Source organism: Salvelinus fontinalis, chromosome 5, assembly GCF_029448725.1.
Source record: "Salvelinus fontinalis isolate EN_2023a chromosome 5, ASM2944872v1, whole genome shotgun sequence".
Lineage (NCBI taxonomy): Eukaryota > Metazoa > Chordata > Actinopteri > Salmoniformes > Salmonidae > Salvelinus > Salvelinus fontinalis.
In genome coordinates, this window is record NC_074669.1 from 2,738,252 (window position 1) to 2,762,278 (window position 24,027).

A 24,027-nucleotide genomic window follows, 5' to 3' on the forward strand; every position below is an offset into this window, starting at 1 on the left:
GAGAGAGAGAGAGAGAGAGAGAGAGAGGGGGGGGTGAGAGACAGAGAGAGAGACAGAGAGAGGAGAGAGAGAGAGACAGAGAGAGAGACAGATAAACAGAGAGAGAGAGAGGAGAGAGAGAGAGAGAGAGGAGAGAGAGAGAGACAGAGAGAGAGACAGAGAGGAGAGAGAGAGATGAGAGAGGGAGATTAGATCCCACTAGCACAAAATCATTTCATGTAAAGGAATACGTTTGGGAATAAACCATTGAATAAATAAACGTTGGATTTAGAGTGAAACTGTTTTTCTCCAGCCCGCTAGGTGGCGGCCAAGTATTTTTATGTCGTCTTGAGAACCTCTGGAGAACTGACGTGGCTCTTTCCTCTTTGGTTCTGCAGTAGGAGCAAGCAAGCATCAACTCAACAAAATGGTAAGGAATTTGGATCTAATGCGCTGTTTTCTAAGAATAACTTCACTATGAAATGCTGCTTATAGTTACGTAATGCCATTTGTCTAAATGAAAACCTGACATTTAATTTATTAAAATGGTTGAAGCGAGACATTTCCGTGTTGCAATGGATATAGCTTTGTTAGCCAACGTTAGCTACAAACATAACGTCGAATGACAAGCTATCAGTTAATCGAATAACAGTAAATATGTTTCGATGGGAATACAGTAACTATTTAAAATAACTGAGCAATAAACACCAAGCTTAGGTAGCAAGCAAAAACCCAGTACAGCCTCCCACAGACGGTTCCAAACACTATCTTATTCAACTGTCATGATAGTCAGTCAGGTTGATGTGTACCTAGTTAATTATATTTATGTAGCTAGTAGTTTTAAACCCAAACATTTGTTTTTATTTACAAATGTGGAATATTGTCCTGATGTCCTAAGCCAGAAACACACACTGAGTGAATCTCTCTACATTGTCTCTGTTGTTCCCTCAGGAGCTGGAGGCGATGACCAGATACACCAGCCCGGTGAACCCGGCAGTCTTCCCCCACCTCACTGTGGTTCTACTGGCTATCGGGATGTTCTTCACTGCGTGGTTCTTTGTGTATCCTTCCATGGCCGTCTATCATCATAGTGACCGTTTTATTTTGACCGTGAATCGTGGCCGTCTGTCTGCATAGTGATCGTTTATTTTGACCGTGAATCGTGGCCGTCTATCGTCATAGTGACCGTGAATCGTGGCCGTCTATCATCATAGTGACCGTTTATTTTGACTGTGAATCGTGGCCGTCTATCGTCATAGTGACCGTTTATTTTGACCGTGAATCGTGGCCGTCTATCGTCATAGTGACCGTTTATTTTGACTGTGAATCGTGGCCGTCTATCGTCATAGTGACCGTTTATTTTGACTGTGAATCGTGGCCGTCTGTCTGCATAGTGACAGTTTTATTTTAACCGCGAATCGTGGCCGTCTTTGTACCCCTATTTTGTTTGCAAACATTGCCGCACGAGGGCGATGCGCGTTGGTGGCAGAACAAGGGGGAGTTCTCATAGAACACGTATGAGTGCATTTCACACTACTTTTGGATTTTACGCCTCATGAATGTCCTGTTTAATATATTGTTTGGCATAATCGCAAATCAACTGCTTTATTCTTACACTTTAACAAGTGAAACGGCTCTTTGCTAACTTTTGCTACAGTCTATATCAATGAGCGTTAGTATTCTAGCTAACAATTGCTGCATCCAAAATAGGTACATTTGCAATTATCTTAGCGACCGTTCAAGCAAGAATCGAAACATAATTGTAAGTATATGAGAACCCCCCCCCCCCAATTTTTTTACATTTTGTTTAGAAGTAGTAACTTAAATCTAGGCTGTTGAATTGGCGCACACACTGCCGCCGAGAGTGGTGTCAGTGTGTGGGGTTCTGGAATCCGTGTTTAAACGTTGTCCGGGGGAGTTGATGTATAAAGCACACAGAGCACACTGAGTATGAAGGTTTCTGTTCCAGCCCCGTACTAATGCACCAATGTCAACTAATGCTTCCTTTGGGTCTCTAGGATTGAAGAACATTGATAAAACCCACCTTAAGGTATAGTGTATTCAGACCCGTTCCCTTTCTGCACATTGTTACGTTAGAGACTTATTATAAAATTGATAAAAAAATGTATTCTCAATCTACACACAATACCGCATAATGACAAAGCAAAAACAGGTTTTGCAAATGTATAAAAAATAAATGTATTTAGACCCTTTGTGATGAGACTCAATTGAGCTCAGGTGCATCCTGTTTCCATTGATCATTCTTGAGATGTTTCTACAACTTGGAGTCCACTTGTGGTCAATTTAATTGATTGGTCATGATTTGTAAAGACAGGTGTGTGCCTTTCCAAGGTCTCACGGTTCATGTCAGAGCAAAAAACAAATAATGAGGTCAAAGGAATTGTCCGTAGAGCTCCGAGACAGTATTGTGTCAAGGCACAGATCTGGGGAAGGGTACCAAAAAATGTGTGCAGCATTAGAGGCCACTGTGTTCTTGGAGACCTTCATCATTCTTAAATGGAAGAAGTTTGGAACCATCAAGACTCTTCCTAAAGCTGGCTGCCTGGCCAAACAGCAATCGGGGAGAAGGGCCTTGGTCAGGGAGGTGACCAAGAACCAGATGGTCACTCTGACAGAGCTCCAGAGTTCCTCTGTGGAGATGAGAGAACCTTCCAGAAGGACAACCATCTCTGCAGCACTTCACCAATCAGGCCTTTATGGTAGAGTGGCCAGACGGAAGCCACATCTCTGTAAAAGGCACATGACAGCCTACTTGGAGTTTGCCAAAAGGCACCTAAAGAACTCAGACCATGAGAAACAAGATTCTCTGGTCTGATGGAAACAAGATTGAACTCTTTGGCCTGAATGCCAAGCGTCACGTCTGTAGGAAACCTGGCACCATCCCTACGGTGTGGGGATGTTTTTCAGCGGCAGGAACTGGGAGTACGCTCAGGACCTCAGACTGGGGTGAAGATTCACCTTCCAACCTGACAACGACCCTAAGCACACAGCCAAGACAACGCAGGAGGAGCTTTGTGACAGGTCTCAATGTCCTTGAGCGGCCCGGCCAGAGCCCAGGGTTTATAACCCGATTGAACATCTCGAGAGACCTGAAAATAGCTGTGCAGCGACTCTCCTCAACCAAACCTGACAGATCTCGAGAGGATCTGCAGAGAAGAATGGGAGAAACTCCCCAAATACAGGTGTGCCAAGCTTGTAGCGTCATACCCAAGAAGACTCAAGGCTGTAATCGCTTCGAAAGGAGCTTCAACAAAGTACTGAGTAAAGGGTCTGAATACTTATGTAAATGTGATATTTCAGTTTTGTCATTATGGGTAGTGTGTGTGTAGATTGATGGGGGGGGGGGACTATTTAATCGACTTTTAGAATAAGGCTGTAACATAAACATGTGGAAAAAGGGGTCTGAATACTTTCCGAATGAGCTGTACATGTATTGACTGAGATTTGACATCCTAAACAAAAAGACTGAAGTAGACAATCTATTTGATGACATGAGTTCATGCAGAATTCACTTTTTTGGGGGGGGGGGGCAAAATAAAATGCCATTTGGAGACAAACTGATCTTAACGTTCCCTGTTTTGTTTAGCACCTTAACGGTCTCCCAGCTACGAGGTGACGTCCACTAAATACACCAGAGACGTGTACAAAGAGCTGCTCATCTCCCTGGTGGCGTCTCTCTTCATGGGCTTCGGAGTGCTGTTTCTCTTACTGTGGGTCGGCATCTATGTCTGACGGGTAAGGGAAGTGATCGCGGCGACTTGGAATCGGTTTTTGTGACATCTTAACTCATCTTTAAAATGTGGCTGCAGGATAGATAGCCTAGCGGTTAGAACGTTGGGACAGTAACCGGAAAAAGGCTGGTTTAAATCCCCGAGCCGGTAAGGTGGAAGCATCCCTTGAGTAAGGCCGTTAACCCAAACAACAACTGCTCCCCGGGCGCCGATGACGTATGTCTTTAAGGCAGCCCCCTAACCTCTGATTCAGAAGGGTTGGATTGTCTTTAAGGCAGCCCCCTAACCTCTGATTCAGAAGGGTTGGATTGTCTTTAAGGCAGCCCCCTAACCTCTGATTCAGAAGGGTTGGATTGTCTTTTTAAGGCAGCCCCCAAACCTCTGATTCAGAAGGGTTGGATTGTCTTTTTAAGGCAGCCCCCTAACCTCTGATTCAGAAGGGTTGGATTGTCTTTTTAAGGCAGCCCCCTAACCTCTGATTCAGAAGGGTTGGATTGTCTTTTTAAGGCAGCCCCCAAACCTCTGATTCAGAAGGGTTGGATTGTCTTTAAGGCAGCCCCCTAACCTCTGATTCAGAAGGGTTGGATTGTCTTTTTAAGGCAGCCCCCAAACCTCTGATTCAGAAGGGTTGGATTGTCTTTAAGCAGCCCCCTAACTTCTGATTCAGAAGGGTTGGATTGTCTTTAAGGCAGCCCCCTAACCTCTGATTCAGAAGGGTTGGATTGTCTTTTTAAGGCAGCCCCCTAACCTGATTCAGAAGGGTTGGATTGTCTTAAGGCAGCCCCCTAACCTCTGATTCAGAAGGGTTGGATTGTCTTTTTAAGGCAGCCCCCTAACCTCTGATTCAGAAGGGTTGGATTGTCTTTAAGGCAGCCCCCTAACCTCTGATTCAGAAGGGTTGGATTGTCTTTAAGGCAGCCCCCTAACCTCTGATTCAGAAGGGTTGGATTGTCTTTAAGGCAGCCCCCTAACCTCTGATTCAGAAGGGTTGGGTTGAATATATTGTTGTGCAACTGACTAGATATCCTTGTTTGTGATTGCTGCAAAAGATGAATGGCTCTTTGAGGACGTTAATTAACGTTTTCTGAATCTGACAATGACCCATACGAGTTAGACATGTACCATCTTGCTATCTGGGTCCAGGCTAATGGAATGGAGACTTGTGCACACTCAACAATACAAATTATTAAACCCATTTTTTAAACAGAGACTCCAAGTGATATGACGTTATCATAAACATTGGCACAAACAAAGAGAATGTGTGACGCAAGAGGTTGCAAGAAGCACCCAGGTAGGCTACTGAGATTGCGGCTCTCTCTAGCGACGTGCTAGCTGTGTGACAAATCTCAACTAGCTGTGCCTCTTGCTTCGTACTAATCTTTGTTCCTGTCATAAATCGCCCTTATATGGTCATGTCACTTCCCTAGATCTACCTTTTTTAAAAGTTAACTCATTCACCACCATAGTGTTTTGTCTTTTCTCCCTGTGTGTGTTCTGTTTACAGATTGTTATATTGATACAGAAGAACATTCCAGTGGAACAGGAGAAGGACATGAAATGGTCTCCACTACAGGATGGTTATGGATCGGATTGCACTGACAAGACAGTTGGCACTGTGGGTTGGGGTGGCCTTTCAATAAATAAGAGACATTTGTACAAAACTGCATAGTATTTTCTGACAATTCTTCTGCACTGACTTGCTGTTCTGAAATAGGATTGTAGCATTAGTGATACTGTCCCATAATATGCTGACCCAGAGGCATCTTCAAAGAAGACTGTTTACAATGTACGCTGCTAACCTATTGTTTTCATCAAGTTTCCGTCCAATCAGGGAGAGGTAGGAAAGGAAGCGGTTTAGAATCCGAGTCAGTGGACTGTACTTCAACTAGAAATGAACAGTCCACTGATTAATCTTTCGGAGGCGACGAGGAAACACTCTCCTCCACTCGCAAGTTCATCAGGCAAATGACATTTACAGGGGTGGATCCCAAAACAAGTGTACAACTAATATAGCTAATGATATGTAGCATACTGTTTTACCATAGGAGCATGCTTTTCACTTTCCAGAACAAGAGTTTTGAATCCACTGTGAAGGACTATACTATTGAGGGGGGGACCTTTCCATTCACCTACTGACTGACACTCTTCCATCACTTATCTGTTTCCGGGTCACGGAGGAGAGCCGGACAGAGGATGGGTCTTATGCCCAAATGAGAATCTCCCATTGTATCGAAGCCTGTGTGTCATTGACTGCAATTTTATTTGAAACCGGTTTGATAGTGTAACTAGTAATATTCATAAAGTGACGACTGGTCAGGCCTAGATCCTAACTGCAAGGCCACTGGCTTTACCTTGAACGGACCACAATAGGCTGAGAACCATAAGTTACAGATCTCTTGTCTTTCTAAATGTAACATACAGCAGTATGTAAGGCCCAGGGGGATGGAGTGAATTACATTTCAGAGCACCGGAACCTATTTGTGGAGAGTAGGCTATTCTGTGAGAGGTGGTGCCTTAAACCCAAATTAATTTAAAAAATAAGTCACTTTTAACCCGGCACATTGTCTACACTATAATACGCTCATGATCATCCAGCCTGGTGCATAACCTTGAGTGGTATTTTATAGCCTGAAATCCAGATCTGTTAACATTCCACTCCTTTTACTATGTTTGTGTTTGGACACTGTGTCATGTGGAATGTTAGCACAGGTCTGTATTTCAGGCTAGTTATTTTGTAGTTAAATTAGGTTATCGTCATAGTAAGTGGGGATACTTCCTTTATAGTTTGACCAATTTAAAATTCAGATGAGTTAAGAACAAAAATAATCCATGTAGAACAGGCATTTTATTTATAAAATTAGGAAAAAAAGGTGTTGGATTAACAATTTTAACTTTACGGTTTAAAAAAAAAACGAATATCCATACATTTTGTAAACGGCACATCTTATCTCCAAGACAAACTGAACCAAGAAGCTCCATTCAATCTGTAACGCAGAAGATCAGCATTATAGCGGAGACTTCCTTCACGGTAAACGTTGCATACGTCGTCTCAACAGGAAATTACCTTGATATTTCAACCACGCTACAACAGACCTTCTGGATTGAATCGAGCCCCAGGACTTCCTCTCTCACCTGAGAGGGGAACCAGTAACAACTCCTATATATACACACACTGTTCCAGAACCAGGCGTGGATCCCAAATTGCATTCTATTCCCCAGTTAATGCACTATATTAGGGAATAGGGTGCAGTTTGGGATGCTTCGGTATCCCATTTTAGTAAAAACACTAAATTAATAGCCATCATTATTAATGTACTGTTTAAAAGGAAGGAAAGTCTGCCTCAGATTGGCCTTTAGTGTCTTGTCTACTTGTCACAACATCAGTCCATATTTGTGTAGTGTGGTACATTAACTTGATGATCCATCACTGCTGTACAAACCCATTGCAGTTTCTCACTTTTCCGTTAGCTCCATCCTAGCCCCGAGTCATTTTCAGTGGGGCAAACCGTTTTGAAGCGGGAAAACAATAATGGTTAATTCTTATTGGACAAGGCCAGGGAGTCCCTCCCCGTTTCAGTTTTCTTCCGTTTCATGCCTAATGAACATGGCTCACCCAGGCAGTGAGTCACCACAGAGCCTGGCAGGCCTGGCCTGGTAATAAATCCTTTGGGGGTGTAATTGTTCCATCCATATCCTCCATCTCACTGACGAGCTCTGGCAAAGGCATCCCTCAGCCAGACAGAATCCTGATACAGCCGCGGGTCGCCCAGACACTCTGCTGTCCGTTTGTAGACGTAGTAATACAACACTGCAGCTGTGGAACAGAACACAAGTTACACGACACCAACACGTTGTTTAGTATTAGTCTTATGAAAACGGTTTGTTAACTAAGTAGTCTTGTGAAAAGAAGCGACCACTTATTACGCCTCAAAAGGCCGATACATAAGGCTGAATAAATACTTGCAAGACCAGTGTGTGGGTCTTTCTGTTCTTCAGAGAACTTACCAACCCTCTGGAAAACGAAGAGGACATGCAGGCCATTCGTCCAGATGAAACGATTGGATTCCAGCCATCTCAGGTTCTATAGGAAACAAAATAATAGCAGACGTGATCAAATGTTTATAAAAACTCTACAGGTGGGCATAATGCCTTTTCTGCTGACAGTCAATGTAGAATCCTTTCTGTGTGTGTTTCTACACGTACCACTACCCAGCAGTGAAAGGAGATGCTGAGGGTGAGGTAGATGGCAGACAGCATCAGTAAGCCTTTAAACCTCTCCAGTAGCAGGGCGACCAGACCGACCTGGAACACGTACGTGTTAAACATCATCAACAGAATGATGATCACGTTGAACAGGATGGCTATATCCTGGATACTGGAACACACGGGTAATACATCACAGTTACAATCCCAGTAGAACATCTAACAAAATGGAGGATAAATAACTAGCTATTAAATGTAATGTAAAAAACAACTACAAAACAACAAAACCAATCATGTACGTACATGAACAGCACTAGCTGGATGACGGGCGCTGCCCTGAGCAGCTCGCTGAAGGAGTTGACAAACAGGTCATAGGTCAGCAGACCCAGCTGGACCATCAGGACCAGCGAGTAGTTGCTGGTCTGGAGCATGTCAAGGTGTAAGTCTGGCTACATAGCCCAGGGACACCTGCACATGAGCTTCACACATTCACAGCCACTAGCTCCCTCCGTCTCCGGCTATGTTTACAGACAGACCAATGATGATTTTTGTTTCTTCTCTTCTCCAGTAAATGGTATTTTAAACAATCAGATCAGCTCTGAAAAAAGATCAAAAGAAAAATTGTTACAAATAATCAGAATTGGGCTGCTTGTGTTGCTCCGTGGTGACAGCTATCTGAGGGGACACTACGACTAAAGTTACAGCTAGCCAGCGTCAGTTGGCTTCACATTCCTATCTGAGGGGACACTACGACTAAAGTTACAGCTAGCCAGCGTCAGTTGGCTTCACATTCCTATCTGAGGGGACACTACGACTAAAGTTACAGCTAGCCAGCGTCAGTTGGCTTCACATTCCTATCTGAGGGGACACTACGACTAAAGTTACAGCTAGCCAGCGTCAGTTGGCTTCACATTCCTATCTGAGGGGACACTACGACTAAAGTTACAGCTAGCCAGCATCAGTTGGCTTCACATTCCTATCTGAGGGGACACTACGACTAAAGTTACAGCTAGCCAGCGTCAGTTGGCTTCACATTCCTATCTGAGGGGACACTACGACTAAAGCTACAGCTAGCCAGCGTCAGTTGGCTTCACATTCCTATCTGAGGGGACACTACGACTAAAGCTACAGCTAGCCAGCATCAGTTGGCTTCACATTCTAGCTCAGGCTTCATCCGTACTACAACGGTGGATATTGTTAGTCCGCCTGCTGCTATGGAGACAAAATGTTGAAACGTCAAGTCATGGGAGAGTCAGTGCTGCTAGTCGAACACAGATCTCTTCATTTGAGATAACGCTGAGGCATCAAGCCATGGGAGTCAGTGCTGCTAGTCGAACACAGATCTCTTCATTTGAGATATCGCTGAGGCATCAAGCCATGGGAGATTCAGTGCCACATTTTACTTTGTGCCAAAATGAAAGGAATCTTACAAATTCAGCAGGCTATGGTGTGAAATAGGCTTTCAGAAGTTCCATCTTTATTTTATTACTTATTGTTAATGTCGTCGGTGGTGAGGTGCTTCTCAATGCACAAGCACCTTTTCAGGGATGCAAACTGCGGCTGGACCAAAAAGGTGACACTTTTTTTTTTGCGCTGAAAAAAAATCCCTGCTAGGTGGAAATACAGGATTTAACTAATTAAACAACACAGAATATGATCTACACGATCAGTCTCTGTGTGTAAAATACTAAGTGGTTCATGTGAACCGAACTCACAGCTAAAAAAATGTAAAGAAAGCAATCCAATGTTATTTGTTAACTAGACTTTACTGCAAATGACACTCAAATCTTGAAGGGGAAAAACACATATTTGGGCTACACTGCACATGACTACATTGTACACTTCCTGCCTGTAGACATCTGTTCTACAATGTGCCAGCATTGTGAGAAAGTGTGTGATGTTCCTTTCACCTCCAAAAGTGGCCTCCAGCTTAAGCCAGGCCCTGCTCCGGCTACACTTGATTCCTGAATACACTTGTTTAACAAGCAACGCTTCATTTTCACTTAATTCTCTCATCCTGAAAATTAACCACACATTATAGAGAAGAAACATTAGTTAAGATAGTGGCTAATTTCCTTCATTTTGTGGCTTGAGTCAAATACTTTGTGACACACACAGAGTCAAATACTTTCTGTAGAACAAACTTCACGTCAGGATAGGACACTGAAATGAATAAATGTGTGTTATATTAAACAGAGGGAGTGAAATGTTGGCAAGCAATAAACATTTCAAAACAACTATGGGTGAATTATTATCCTTACACTTTCAAAAATACTAGTTGAATAAGACATGGCAGAGATGACGTATTTTGGCAAAGAGACTTATTTATAGACTAATACAAAATCAGTAGTGGATTTAGGTACGGGCGACATGGGCAGACGCCACCCACAGCAAGATGCCCCCCTGGGCACGGGTGCAGGCGCTGATGGGGGGGGGGGGGGGGGGGTTCGCCCAGGGCGGCATACAAGCTACAATCGTCACATACACCTTGAAACAAATAGCTAAACCGAAAACTGCAGACAAACATGCTTTGTTCTTAACTGACTTGCCTAGTTAAATAAAGGTTAAATACATTTTAAAAATACCTCTTCGTTATCGTTCAGGGGACACGCTGCTGTAACTGACAAGCTGTCTTTCCAGAGCGGGCGCTGATGCTGTAACTAGTAAGTTGGTTGCCTCTGCTTTGCATTCTGTTGTTATGTAAACGATTGGCTGAGCCTTGGATACAGCCAGTATTGCTCCAAACGTGCATCAATTGTTCGCTTACAGCCAGTAGTGATCCAAACCCACCCCCTCCCAAACTTTTCTCATCGGATCTACACGAATCACGTAGGTCCCCTATTTTGGATTCAAAACCACGAATTTCACCGAAAGGTGACTAGTTTGCATCCTTGCTTCCCCCCCCACACCAATCGATAAAACAATTGTATTTAGTCATCTGCAAGTTGTACTGTGCGTGAAGTTTAAAATGCATTCTGTTATTACTAAATATATAATGTGATAGATATTTTAACATGAATATTTCTTTAACACAAAAAAAGACATGTGATTAATAAAATATTTAATATCGGTTATCTACTTCAAATGAAGGAGATGAGCCTGAACTCGTGGCTCGGACACTTCATTCAAGATACATGGAGTTAACCTGCCCGGGAGCAGTTTAACACTGAAGGACTTGTTCCCGACATAAAAATGTACCTGACTAAAAGGTGAGCCACTTTTGTGTAACCGGTTATTCCGAGTTGGAACTCGAAATTTGTTAAAAAAGCTACTTCGCTAACTCCTCAAACCACGTACTTACTAGAGGGCTCTGGATGTCAGTCCGTCGACCCTCCGGTGGCCCTTCAGGCTACCTGCCTCCCCACCATGAGCCTGGTCACCACCTTTACTTTGTTTTCCACAATCCACTGATGTTTAGATGCCTTTAAATCTCCTTCATTCAGTATTATAAACATTCATTCAACTCCTAATTACAGTCAAATTCCATGTTCTGTCAAAAAAAAACAACCTCAGAGGTCTTTCCATCTTCTTAGTTCCTGTGCAATTTCACCAGTGTTCAGGGACGTAGGCTGTGTGCTTGTCATCTAGGCAGAGAGCCCTTCAATCCTAAATCTGCTCGTAACCAAACTGAACAGATGGGAGTGGAGTCACTGAGATGAGAATACAAGACAGGTTTTCAGCTTCATCATGATCTTCCCAATCTAGCCCTCCCTGAAATGAGATGTGAAGAGTTGTTTAAAATTGTTGGTCTAGGTTTGGGAAATGATTCTGCCTTATGGATTTAAAATGATAAAAGTATTGACAGTAACGTTAGTATTTCAGAGCTAAATATAAACGAACCATTCTCCCTGCTGTCCCCCTGTTCTTCTGGTCAAGAGCCAAAGCGCTGTGTAACTAACTAGTTACCGCAGAGTAGTGTGAACTAAACCTGTCACACAGGTAAACAGCCAAGGAGAGGTCACGGTAAGGATTACAGATTAAAAAAATGGTGTGCCAAATGGCATCCTATTGACTAATGCAATTATTTCTTAGTCACGGGGTGTCTGTGTAGTAGACACCACTCACCGTCTGTTATAGTTTATTGGCTGCCGTCCTTTCTAAAATAACCTTACGCCAAGCTAATTTTAGCTGAATAGCATCAAGCGTTGTTGTTCACATGAGTTATCCTGCTCTCAAGCCAAGTGAGAGCCAAAACGAGAGCCAAAACAAACACTTGTGCAGCTAACCTCACAGTTCTTACAGACGGACTATTAGTTAGCTAACTAGTTCATCTTAAATGATAAGTAGTGTAACGTTAACGTTCGCAAAATACAATAATGAGTTACAAAACTAACGTTAGCTAGGGACCCAGACAAATAGCAAGCATGCTAACGTTAGCTAGCTAATTAGCATGCGCCTGTGAGAAAAACTAACAGTATTGTTCAACACTGCCATCGGCGCTGAAGGTAGCTTTTTACTACAAGATTTAAATAAAAAAAACGTATAATGAATGTTACCTTCTTTTTTTACGGGTTGGACGAAGTATTGAGCAGCCACCATCTTCTAGCTCATTAGCTAGCTGTAGCCAAAGGCCGTCTTTGCTTCGCAGGCTTTTCTTCGAATACCATGGAAACGCCATTACCGCTCACTTTCAAATTGTAGTCCTAAAACCCGGAAATAAATTCCCTCTCATTCGTTCAGCCATCCCTATGGTTAAAATGAATAGTAAAATAAAAGGGTTTTTGGAATAAAACGTAGAAAAATAAGGTCTGAGGTTAACACAGGTTTAGGAGTTCGTATACGTTTTGTTCTATGAGATAATAGCAGCCAGTTAATGTTACCCTAATGAATTATGAAGCCTTTGTGCTTAAAAAAAAGTACATACATTCTTTAAAATGCACAAACACTAACGTTAGCTGATGAAGATTCTCACCGAACAAAACGTATAAAATACTCTAAGCCTGTGTTTACCACATACCTTAGTTTCGGCATTTATTTTCCACATAACCTTTATAGTGAGAGGGGGCTCGTTTTCTCGTGTGGGCAAAAGACCGTCCTCTCCATCCTGGTCATGGCTAGAAGGAATACCGCTTTTGTTCAAATGTACGTCATACTCCCGTTTACTTTAACCAGAGTTTGTGTTTTACACAGCGTCGTATTCTACAAGACTGCTTGATTTACATATCAGCACCTGTTGGCTCGCGGAATCTACAATTTTTCAATAAATAGACTGAGCACTACATTACATCGTAATTTTTCCCTCGTAGAATTTAGAGGACAGCGGCTAGAGGGCCGTGTTTGGAGGTTCTGAGTACTGCTGTTTTTTTAAAAACTTTTCTTCCCACTTTTATTTAACCAGGTAGGATAGTTGAGAACAAGTTCTCATTTGCAACTGCGACCTGGCCAAGATAAAGCATAGCAGTGTTCTACTTGTCCATTATAGCACCCACCTGTTGTCTCAACTCTACAGGTAAAGAATGGGAAGAATTTAAATATTTTTTCTTCTTTCTTTTCATACACTGACTGGCCACCAGATTACAGAAACTATAACAATGAAACTGAAGTAATGGAATAGCAATAACGTTAGCAATGGGAATATAGTCTGAGAGATACAAAGTCATTTTTTGTTGTTTTTTTCCTTTAAAAGCACCAACAACAAAGTGGAACTCTTAAAGAATGGAGCCGTCGCTCCCCTAATGTAAAGAGTGGACCCGTCGCTCCCCTAATGTAAAGAGTGGACCCGTCGCTCCCCTAATGTAAAGAGTGGAACCGTCGCTCCCCTAATGTAAAGAGTGGACCCGTCGCTCCCCTAATGTAAAGAGTGGAACCGTCGCTCCCCTAATGTAAAGAGTGGAACCGTCGCTCCCCTAATGTAAAGAGTGGAACCGTCGCTCCCCTAATGTAAAGAGTGGAACCGTCGCTCCCCTAATGTAAAGAGTGGACCCGTCGCTCCCCTAATGTAAAGAGTGGACCCGTCGCTCCCCTAATGTAAAGAGTGGAACCGTCGATCCCCTAATGTAAAGAGTGGAACCGTCGCTTTCTTAATATAAATATAAAATATATAAATATTAAACCTCTAAAAGGAGTTTTCCCCCCCATTTTTTTCCTCAAATGACATACCCAAATCTAACTGCCTGTAGCTCAGGACCTGAAGCAAGGATATGCATATTCATGATACCATTTTAAAGGAAACACTGAAGTTTGTGGAAATGTGAAATTAATGTAGGAGAATATAACACATTATATCTGGTAAAAGATAAAACAAAGAAAAAAACATGCGTTTTTTTGATTTTTTTGTACCATCATCTTTGAAATGCAAGAGAAAGACCATAATCTATTATTCCATCCCAGGCGCAATTTAGATTTTGGCCACTTGATGGCAGCGGTGTATGTGCAACGTTTTAGACTGATCCAGTCAACCATTGCATTTCTGTTCAGAATTTTGTATCAAGACTGCCCAAATGTGCCTAATTAGTTTATTAATAACATTTCATATTCAAAACTGTGCACTCTCCTCAAACAATAGTATGGTATTGTTTTCACTGTAATAGCTACTGTAAATTGGACAGTGCAGTTGGATTAACAAGATATTAAGCTTTCTGCCAATATCAGTTATGTCTATGTCCTGGGAAATGTTCTTGTTACTTACAACATCATGCTACTCACATTAGCCTACGTTAGCTCAACGGTCCCGCGGGAGACCCACCGATCGATCCTGTAGAGGTTTAACCAACAATGCCGTTTTAAGAAAATACTTTAAAAAAAGTAAGAGATAAGAATAACAAATATTTAAAGCACAGCAGTAAATAACAACAGCTATATACTGGGGGTGCCTGGCACCGGTGTCGAGGTAATTGATGTAATATGTACATGTAGGTAGAGTTAAAGTGACTATGCATAGATACTAACAAGAGAGTAATAGCAGCGTAGAAGAGGGGGAGGGGGGTTCAATGCAAATAGTCTGGGTAGCCATTTGATTAGATGTTCAGGAGTCTTATGGCTTGGGGGTAGAAGATGTTTAGAAGCCTCTTGGACCTAGACTTGGTGCTCCGGTACCGCTTGCCGTGCGGTAGCAGAGAGAACAGTTTATGACTAGGGTGGCTGGAGTCTTTAACTATTTTTAGGGCCTTCCTTTGACACCGCCTGGTATAGAGGTCCTGGATGGCAGGAAGCTTGGCCCCAGTGATGTACTGGGCCGTATGCACTACCCTCTGTAGTGCCTTGCGGTCAGAGGTCGAGCAGTTGCCGTACCAGGCGGTGACGCAACCCGTCAGGATGCTCTCGATGGTGGAACCTTCGCTCTCCTAATATAAAGTTGAATCCTCTCCACCCTTCTCCATTTATTCTCTCCTCTCTCTTTTGTCTCCTCACCGCTCTTCTCCTCCCTTCCTTTCCACTCCCATACATTTTCTCTGCTCCTTTTTTTATTTTATTTATTCTACCTTTAATTAACCAGGTAGGTCAGTTGAGAACAAGTTCTCATTTGCAACTGCGACCCGGCCAAGATAAAGCAAAGCAGTGCGATCACAAACAACAACACAGAGTTACACATGGAATAAACAAGCGTAGTCAATAACACAATAGAAAAAAAGAAAGTCTATATACAGTGTGTGCAAATGGCGTGAGGAGGTAAGGCAATAAATAGGCCATAGTAGCAAAGTAATTACAATTTAGGAGATTAACACTGGAGTGATAGAGCAGATGGATGTTAGACCTACCCACTATGCACTTGTGGAGACATTTGGATTGGCGTAAGTATTATGATAATGGCTGATACAACCCTAACCCTTGTTTGATTGGTTAGTGTGTAGTCCTAGATGTGTTTTTACAATGGTGTTTTGTATGTTAGGATGTGTTATGTATATTTAGATGTGTGCATGTTGTTGGATTCTGGGGTAAACGTTGAACATTGTTATACTCAGAGTATAGGAACATTAGTTCCACAAGAGACATGAGGGGTCGCCATAATGAAGCTTGGGAGGGGCTGAGTGCAGGGAAAACAATCATTTGTGACAGTACTGATAAGGGGAGAAACCGTTGAAGGCTCATATCACTTAGTTCCCTGCTTAGCAAGAATGATGCAATGTTTAGAGATAAGGAGGAGACTCCACCCAAAGTGGGGTATGAATACCACCACGGGGGAAGCCATGTTTTTGTCTGAATTACAGATGTGTCGACCCTTTGGGAAGAATAAACTTGGTTAAGCTTCTCTCATGTCCGTGAGTTATTTACTCTGACAATTAGAACCTAACAGTGTGTTAACGCCCACAGATGTTCCTTGTTTTACCTTACCTTGTTTTATCTTACCTTTTTTACCTCACCTTGTTTAACCTCACCTTGTTTAACCTCACCTTGTTTAACCTCACCTTGTTTAACCTCACCTTGTTTAACCTCACCTTGTTTTATCTTATCTCACCTTGTTTTACCTCACCTTGTTTAACCTCACCTTGTTTAACCTCACCTTGTTTAACCTCACCTTGTTTAACCTCACCTTGTTTAACCTCACCTTGTTTAACCTCACCTTGTTTAAACTCACCTTGTTTAAACTCACCTTGTTTTATCTTCTCACCTTGTTTTATCTTATCTCACCTTGTTTTATCTTATCTCACCTTGTTTAACCTCACCTTGTTTAACCTCACCTTGTTTAACCTCACCTTGTTTAACCTCACCTTGTTTAACCTCACCTTGTTTAACCTCACCTTGTTTAACCTCACCTTGTTTAACCTCACCTTGTTTAACCTCACCTTGTTTAACCTCACCTTGTTTAACTCACCTTGTTTAACCTCACCTTGTTTTATCTTGTTTCCAGCATCTTGGTTCCTGTGCTTTTCTCCTCGGCCTCCTGTTCTGTGAGAGAAACCACACCACAAACACAATAGGATTTTGAGAAAGAGTTTTCTTTGTCAGAGGCCATATTGTAGAATGGAAATGTTAAATGTACCATAGATAATCATCGAAAACAATCTTTACTTTGACTACTAGTCCAGGGGGGGTATAGGCTACTAGTCCAGGGGGGGTATAGACTACTAGTCCAGGGGGGTATAGGCTACTAGTCCAGGGGGGGGGGGGGGGGGGAGGGTATAGGCTACTAGTCCAGGGGGGTATAGGCTACTAGTCCAGGGGGGTATAGGCTACTAGTCCAGGGGGGGTATAGGCTACTAGTCCAGGGGGGGTATAGGCTACTAGTCCAGGGGGGTATAGGCTACTAGTCCAGGGGGGTATAGGCTACTAGTCCACATACACACACATGTACACATGGATGTTTTAAATATGTGATAGTGGAGTAGTGGCCTGAGGGAACACACTAAATGTGTTGTAATATTTACAATTGTATATAACTTCCTTAATGTTGCTGGATCCCAAAAAGAGTAGCTGCTGACTTGGCAGGAACTAATGGGGATCCATAATAAATCCCAGGAAAAGTAGCTGCTGGCTTGACAGGAACTAAATGGGGATCCATAATAAACCCCATGAAGAATAGCTGCTGCCTTGGCAGGAACTAATGGGGATCCATAATAAACCCCAGGAAGAGTAGCTTCTGCCTTGGCAGGAACTAATGGGGATCCATAATAAACCCCAGGAAGAGTAGCTGCTGCCTTGGCAGGAACTAATGGGGATCCATAATAAACCCCAGGAAGAGTAGCTGCTGCCTTGGCAGGAACTAATGGGGATCCATAATATACCCCAGGAAGAGTAGCTGCTGCCTTGGCAGGAACTAATGGAGATCCATAATATACCCCAGGAAGAATAGCTCCTGCCTTGGCAGGAACTAATGGGGATCCATAATAAACCCCAGGAAGAGTAGCTGCTGCCTTGGCAGGAACTAATGGGGATCCATAATAAACCCCAGGAAGAGTAGCTGCTGCCTTGGCAGGAACTAATGGGGATCCTTCATAAATACAAATACCTTTATTGTGCATCGTTGTAAACATGAACTAACTTACCATTTGTGTTTCCTTCTTCCTATCCCTCGCATGTTTCTCCTTGCCCTGGCGGCAGGTTCTCCGACCGACCACCAGGAAGGGGATTCCATCATAAGGAACATATTTGAGTTCCCAATGTAGGTTTTTTCACGATGCGAGATCTGAGAAGTTAAACAAATGACACAAGTTAGAATAGCAGTTCATCTCTACAGCTAGCTTGATGGATAATCTAAAATCGATGAATAACACACACACACATACGTCTACTTATCTAGCTATCTTACGCCAGTCAACGGAGTTAGCTAGCTTGATAACTAGCTTACTAACGGCCAGTAGCGGTCGGTGCCATTTTAAGATGAGGGAGGACAATACTTTCTTTAATGAGCATGGCCTTATTTCTATTACAGCATATTGGATGACTGTCATTAATATTTCCATTCATCCAGTTCAATGTAACATCGATTGGTTTAAGCTACTACATGATACTCTAATTTTCCCTTCATCATGAAGTTGCTACAACCCAGACTATGAATTCAACGTAGGTCGAGAGAAAGATTTGAGGGGACAGACAGTGACACATCCAATACCGCTTTGCACACTCTTGCCTGCATCTAGCTGACCTAAGGTGTAATCATTAGTCCAACATTTGCAAACTAAAGTTTCTATTGGACAAATTCAGGTAATGTTTATCCCACGTTTCGTTCCGTTTGCTTCCATTTAAGAAAGTTTTTCAACAGAATCGGTCAGAATGAATATATCCCTGATCACACGCAAACAGTTGACTTTCATAGCCACACACAAACAGTTGACTTTCATAGCCACATACAAACAGTAGACTTTCATAGCCACATACAAACAGTTGACTTTCATAGCCACATACAAAACAGTAGACTTTCATAGCCACATACAAACAGCTCGTTGTATTCCTCCTCTCACCTTTTCCCTTCGCTTGTGGACTTCAATGCACAACACATTAGCTGTCTGTGACCAGCCGACAAAAACCTTTCCAAGTCAAACCTTCATATCATGACTGCAGCTAGCTCACCATATTAGCTAAAGTAACGTCATAGTCAACAGAGTAATGATACCTTACAGTGTAGTAATCAGTTTAGCAGTTTCACGGGCGGGCCCCGGTGGCAATATATTTGTAAAACCAAAGCTTACCATGACTTGGAAGAGTTCCCATGTTGGATAGTCATAGACAGTTGGCTAACTCGCATCCCTCTGTTTGAGCCGGGTGTTTGAGTAGGCTAAACTAGCTAGCTGCATTTGCTAGCTCAGTAAGTGAAAGTGAATTTTTAAAAATAATAATATATAGCTCTCTATCTAGCTCCTCTGTCATTTTTGAAGAAACTAATTTGTTAAAATCTGTTCAAAGATTACCTTTTTCTCTCTTTGAGTCAACTACTCACCACGTTCTATGCACTGCAGTGCTAGATAGCTGTAGCTTATGCTTTCAGTACTAGATTCATTATCTGATCCTTTGATTGGGTGGACAACATGTCAGTTCATGCTGCAAGTGATCTGATAGGTTGAACAACATTCTTCGGAAGTTGTCATAATTACTGTGTAAGTCTATGGAAGGGGGTGAGAACCATGAGCCTCCTAGGTTTTATATTGAAGTCAATGTACCCTGAGGAGGATGGAAGCTAGCTGACCTCCGGCTACACCATGGTGTTACCCTACAGAGTGCTGTTGAGGCTACTGTAGACCTTCATTGCAAAATAATGTGTATTAATCAGTTATTTGGTGACGTGAATATTTTGTATAGATTTATCTAAAAATTATAACTTTTAAATGTTTCAGTATTTTTTTTTTTTTTTTTAAACTCACTGAAAAGGATGGTCCTCCCCTTCCTCCTCTGAGGAGCCTCCACTGCTAACGACCTAGATTAATTACGCTCCTTGAATGAATTCGAATTCACCCTTCTGTCCAGACGCTTCATCGTTTTTGTTTACCACAAATGTGATACTTGTTTCCTGTTTATAATGCTTCAGATGGTCTTCAAAAGCTTTCAGGCTAGTAAAATACTATTCCCGAGACAACTCCACAGTAGTTACATCGGCGCACCTGGAAAAGACTGGACTATAACGTCACTTTGACAAATTCGGTATCCCTTCTAGCCATGACCCTCTCTCCTCCGTGACCCGGAAACTGATAAGTCGTCGAGGAGCGTGTCAACCACAGAGCTATACATTCCTTAGTGGGCACCCTCAGTAAAGTCCCCCTCCCTCCTTGATAGCCACCTTTTGGTGAACCCCATTTGAATCAGCTGTTGTATTGTTGGAAGAGAAAACCATCCACACGAAACAACATGCTACTAATTGTTGTAGATATAAAATATATTGCAAAACAAACTTCATTTGTTTTGATCACAAACATTTTGGGGGGGGGATCCACCCTTGTAAACGTCATTTGCCTAATGACGCACGAGTGGAAAAGTGCCGTCTCATTTCAAACGAGCGCAATTCCATCCACATTCTCTCCTTTTGACCCTTTTCAAAAGGAGGCGAGAGAGTGAGGACAGAGGAGAGAGGACGCAGGAGGTGAATATCTCTAATTGATAAAATACCCATAGCCCTTTTGCGTACTTCATGTTTACTTATCTACACCAAAGATTGTGGATAAATTAAGATACAAATAAATAAAAAGGTCAGTTCCTGTCTACTTAAAGGGGTGGCTCTCCCATAGACGCCAATTCGATTGCAGCTGGGTCTGGTCTACTTAGTTGATTATCTTCCATTGAAACAAGAAAACACGAGGGAGTGGGATGTCTCGCTTCCTCTTTCGTCTGTGCTTCACGAAACTTTACGGTAACACCAACAGGTTCCAAATGCGCCCTCCAGTGACTTGCAGGGAAAGTTTAAAGTCCCTCGGTGAACACACAGGACGTTGACACCTGGGACGAGTATCGGAGAGGTGAGTCGGACGCTTCAAAACGAGTATGTTACGAGTATTATATCTTAAAGACCATTACATATTCAATTCTGCACTGGCAGGGTCATAATATAAATGTTTATTTTTTTTAAGTTGATGTGATAATGAACTTACACGCCTACTCTTCAGCTTTTTAATAATACATAGCTTCACAGTGGATCAGGTTTCCCCTAACTACTGTACATTGCTTTCTGTAGTTATTCATTAACCACTGCCTGAGTAGGAACACTTCAGTTTTGGATTAAAGAAACAAACTGAATTATAAATGTATATTTTATTCTTACTTTATTCTTATTCATGAATAATCACTACAAAGTATTTTACAAAGCCATCTACATTCTAAAGGTGGTATTTTAGATATAGTAAAGTGGTTTTATTTACGTTTTTATATGGTTTAGTACAGTTAGTATACATGTATTTTCATAGATCTTCCATCCATAAACAGGTAAGACACTCTTATCTGACCCTGGCTGGTGTTATTCATGGCATAGAGTTGTTGTTGGTTCATGTTTTTAGTAGTTTATATATTTCATGTTTTAGTGGTTTATATATTTCATGTTTTAGTAGTTTATATATTTAATTTAAAAAAAACTTTTAGTAGTTTATATGTTTCATAAAAAAATGTTTTTAGTCGTTTATATGGTTCATGTTTTTAGTCATTTTATATATTTCCAAATACTTCATGTGGTATCATCAATTATCTATCAATGTACTCAGAATAATGTGTTACTATTTGGTGCATATTATGGTACTATCTTTAAACATGTAGTCATTTTTGAGATGCATATTATTTTCTCGTCAGCAGTATCGTACCAGTTTGTCTGGTAAATGGTAAACAACACAGAATGTAGAAACTCAAAAGCATTTTGATGGATTCTGTTTTTGGTGGAATTGTATCTAATAGGGTAACTTTGAAATATATATCATATAAAATAAAAAACATAATTTCTTTCCAGCCGGAAGTTTCGGACAGAAAATAAATACTTTAATTTGAATAAGTATAGGCCGAAATCACTGTAGAATCCTTGATGCCTCGGTCTATTGGTCCCCTAATATATATATATATATTCTGATTCCATTAATTCTACCATATCTCTCTACCACATAATAATTGCAGGCAATCGTAATGATAATGTCAATGCAAAACCACTGCAAATGCTTCATTTGCATGTCCCTCTCCCCTGGCCATGCCACCTGATGGCCACACAGACAGACGCACAGCCAGCCACACAAACAGCCAGACAGACAGACAGCCAGCCAGACAGACAGAAGGGACAGACACACAGACACACAGCCACACACACAGACAGACAGACAGCCACACAGACAGACAGACACAGACAGAGGGTATCATCACATGACACCATCCTGGTAAGTATTATTTATATCCTGGTGCTCAGTGGAGGGCAGTCCTGGGTTCAGGTTCTATTAGAAATCTGTCAAATAGTTTCAGCGTTGGTTCTAGCCTGCCTGGACTGACAGATGGATGGGTTTTGCAGTTTTAGGACTATTCTCTTGTTCCATTTAAAGCTCAGGAAAGCTCAAGCAAGCACAGATATGAGGGTTTGCATCCTAATAATCTGTCCTTCTTCCTTCCTTCCTGTGCACTCCTTCACCTCTTCCCCCCACAAATGTAAAGCTGTAACCTGATAGTGAACCAATGTATTTGTTTCTCTGGAAATGCCACCACAATGTCCCTTGGGCTGTTTACTGTTTGATAACACATGGAGCAGATGGGTCCTTCCCTTCTGCAGGACGTAGACTACACGTCCTGCTAGTGTTATAGGGGTAGTGTTATAGGCGTAGTGTTCTAGGGGTAGTGTTCTAGGCGTAGTGTTCTAGGGGTACTGTTCTAGGCGTAGTGTTCTAGGCGTAGTGTCCTAGGGGTAGTGTCCTAGGGGTAGTGTCCTAGGGGTAGTGTCCTAGGGGTAGTGTCCTAGGGGTAGTGTCCTAGGCGTAGTGTTCTAGGCGTAGTGTTCTAGGCGTAGTGTTCTAGGCGTAGTGTACTAGGGGTGTTCTAGGCGTAGTGTACTAGGGGTAGTGTACTAGGCGTAGTGTACTAGGCGTAGTGTTCTAGGCGTAGTGTTCTAGGCGTAGTGTACTAGGCGTAGTGTACTAGGCGTAGTGTACTAGGGGTAGTGTACTAGGGGTAGTGTACTAGGGGTAGTGTACTAGGCGTAGTGTACTAGGGGTAGTGTACTAGGGGTAGTGTACTAGGGGTAGTGTACTAGGGGTAGTGTACTAGGGGTAGTGTACTAGGCGTAGTGTACTAGGGGTAGTGTTCTCGGCGTAGTGTACTAGGCGTAGTGTACTAGGCGTAGTGTTCTAGGCGTAGTGTACTAGGCGTAGTGTACTAGGCGTAGTGTTCTCGGCGTAGTGTTCTCGGCGTAGTGTTCTCGGCGTAGTGTTCTAGGCGTAGTGTTCTAGGGGTAGTGTTCTCGGCGTAGTGTTCTAGGCGTAGTGTTCTAGGGGTAGTGTTCTAGGGGTAGTGTTCTAGGGGTAGTGTTCTCGGCGTAGTGTTCTAGGGGTAGTGTTCTAGGGGTAGTGTTCTCGGCGTAGTGTTCTCGGCGTAGTGTTCTCGGCGTAGTGTTCTCGGCGTAGTGTTCTAGGCGTAGTGTACTAGGCGTAGTGTTCTAGGCGTAGTGTACTAGGGGTAGTGTACTAGGGGTAGTGTACTAGGGGTAGTGTACTAGGGGTAGTGTACTAGGGGTAGTGTACTAGGCGTAGTGTACTAGGGGTAGTGTACTAGGCGTAGTGTACTAGGGGTAGTGTACTAGGGGTAGTGTACTAGGGGTAGTGTACTAGGGGTAGTGTACTAGGCGTAGTGTACTAGGGGTAGTGTTCTCGGCGTAGTGTACTAGGCGTAGTGTACTAGGCGTAGTGTACTAGGCGTAGTGTTCTAGGCGTAGTGTTCTAGGCGTAGTGTACTAGGCGTAGTGTTCTCGGCGTAGTGTTTTAGGCGTAGTGTTTTAGGCGTAGTGTTTTAGGCGTAGTGTTTTAGGCGTAGTGTTTTAGGCGTAGTGTTTTAGGCGTAGTGTACTAGGGGTAGTGTACTAGGGGTAGTGTACTAGGGGTAGTGTACTAGGGGTAGTGTACTAGGGGTAGTGTACTAGGGGTAGTGTTTTAGACGTAGTGTTTTAGGGGTAGTGTACTAGGGGTAGTGTTTTAGACGTAGTGTTTTAGACGTAGTGTTTTAGACGTAGTGTACTAGGGGTAGTGTACTAGGGGTAGTGTACTAGGGGTAGTGTACTAGG

General features: G+C 42.6%; 3 protein-coding genes across 10 annotated transcripts in view; 2 read left to right on the forward strand and 1 right to left on the reverse strand.

Moving 5' to 3' along the window:
- Window positions 1-306: 306 nt before the first annotated feature.
- On the forward strand, window positions 307-5,395 carry LOC129856204 (transmembrane protein 258). The gene is made up of 4 exons (XM_055924352.1): window positions 307-409; window positions 931-1,040; window positions 3,606-3,735; window positions 5,236-5,395. The coding sequence occupies exons 1-3, from the start codon at window positions 407-409 to the stop codon at window positions 3,730-3,732; spliced, it is 240 nt and encodes a 79-aa protein (XP_055780327.1). The 5' UTR covers window positions 307-406; the 3' UTR covers window positions 3,733-3,735; window positions 5,236-5,395.
- A 1,162-nt stretch (window positions 5,396-6,557) lies between these two features.
- Window positions 6,558-19,965, reverse strand: LOC129856201 (transmembrane protein 138-like). Of its 6 annotated transcripts, none has more exons than XM_055924345.1 (7): window positions 19,670-19,965; window positions 17,858-17,997; window positions 16,702-16,760; window positions 8,238-8,532; window positions 7,935-8,106; window positions 7,737-7,812; window positions 6,558-7,545 (listed from the first exon to the last, which is right to left on the reverse strand). In XM_055924345.1, exons 4-7 carry the CDS (start codon window positions 8,363-8,365, stop codon window positions 7,433-7,435), a joined length of 489 nt encoding a protein of 162 aa, XP_055780320.1. In that variant the 5' UTR covers window positions 8,366-8,532; window positions 16,702-16,760; window positions 17,858-17,997; window positions 19,670-19,965; the 3' UTR covers window positions 6,558-7,432. The 6 variants fall into 6 exon arrangements, with proteins under 6 accessions (XP_055780320.1, XP_055780321.1, XP_055780319.1 ...); XM_055924346.1 differs by lacking the exon at window positions 19,670-19,965 and adding an exon at window positions 19,001-19,250; XM_055924344.1 differs by lacking the exons at window positions 16,702-16,760; window positions 17,858-17,997; window positions 19,670-19,965 and adding exons at window positions 12,431-12,620; window positions 12,892-13,166.
- Window positions 19,966-20,274: 309 nt separating this feature from the next.
- The window catches only part of cracr2b (calcium release activated channel regulator 2B), a 40,874-nt gene continuing 37,121 nt past the window's right edge, over window positions 20,275-24,027 (forward strand). The window contains exons 1-2 of one of the 3 annotated variants that reach the window (XM_055924308.1): window positions 20,275-20,382; window positions 20,663-20,755. The gene's annotated coding sequence lies outside the window, so the exon portion shown is untranslated. The remainder of the gene's footprint in view (window positions 20,383-20,662; window positions 20,756-24,027) is intronic. The other 2 variants (XM_055924310.1, XM_055924311.1) reach the window with 2 other exon arrangements.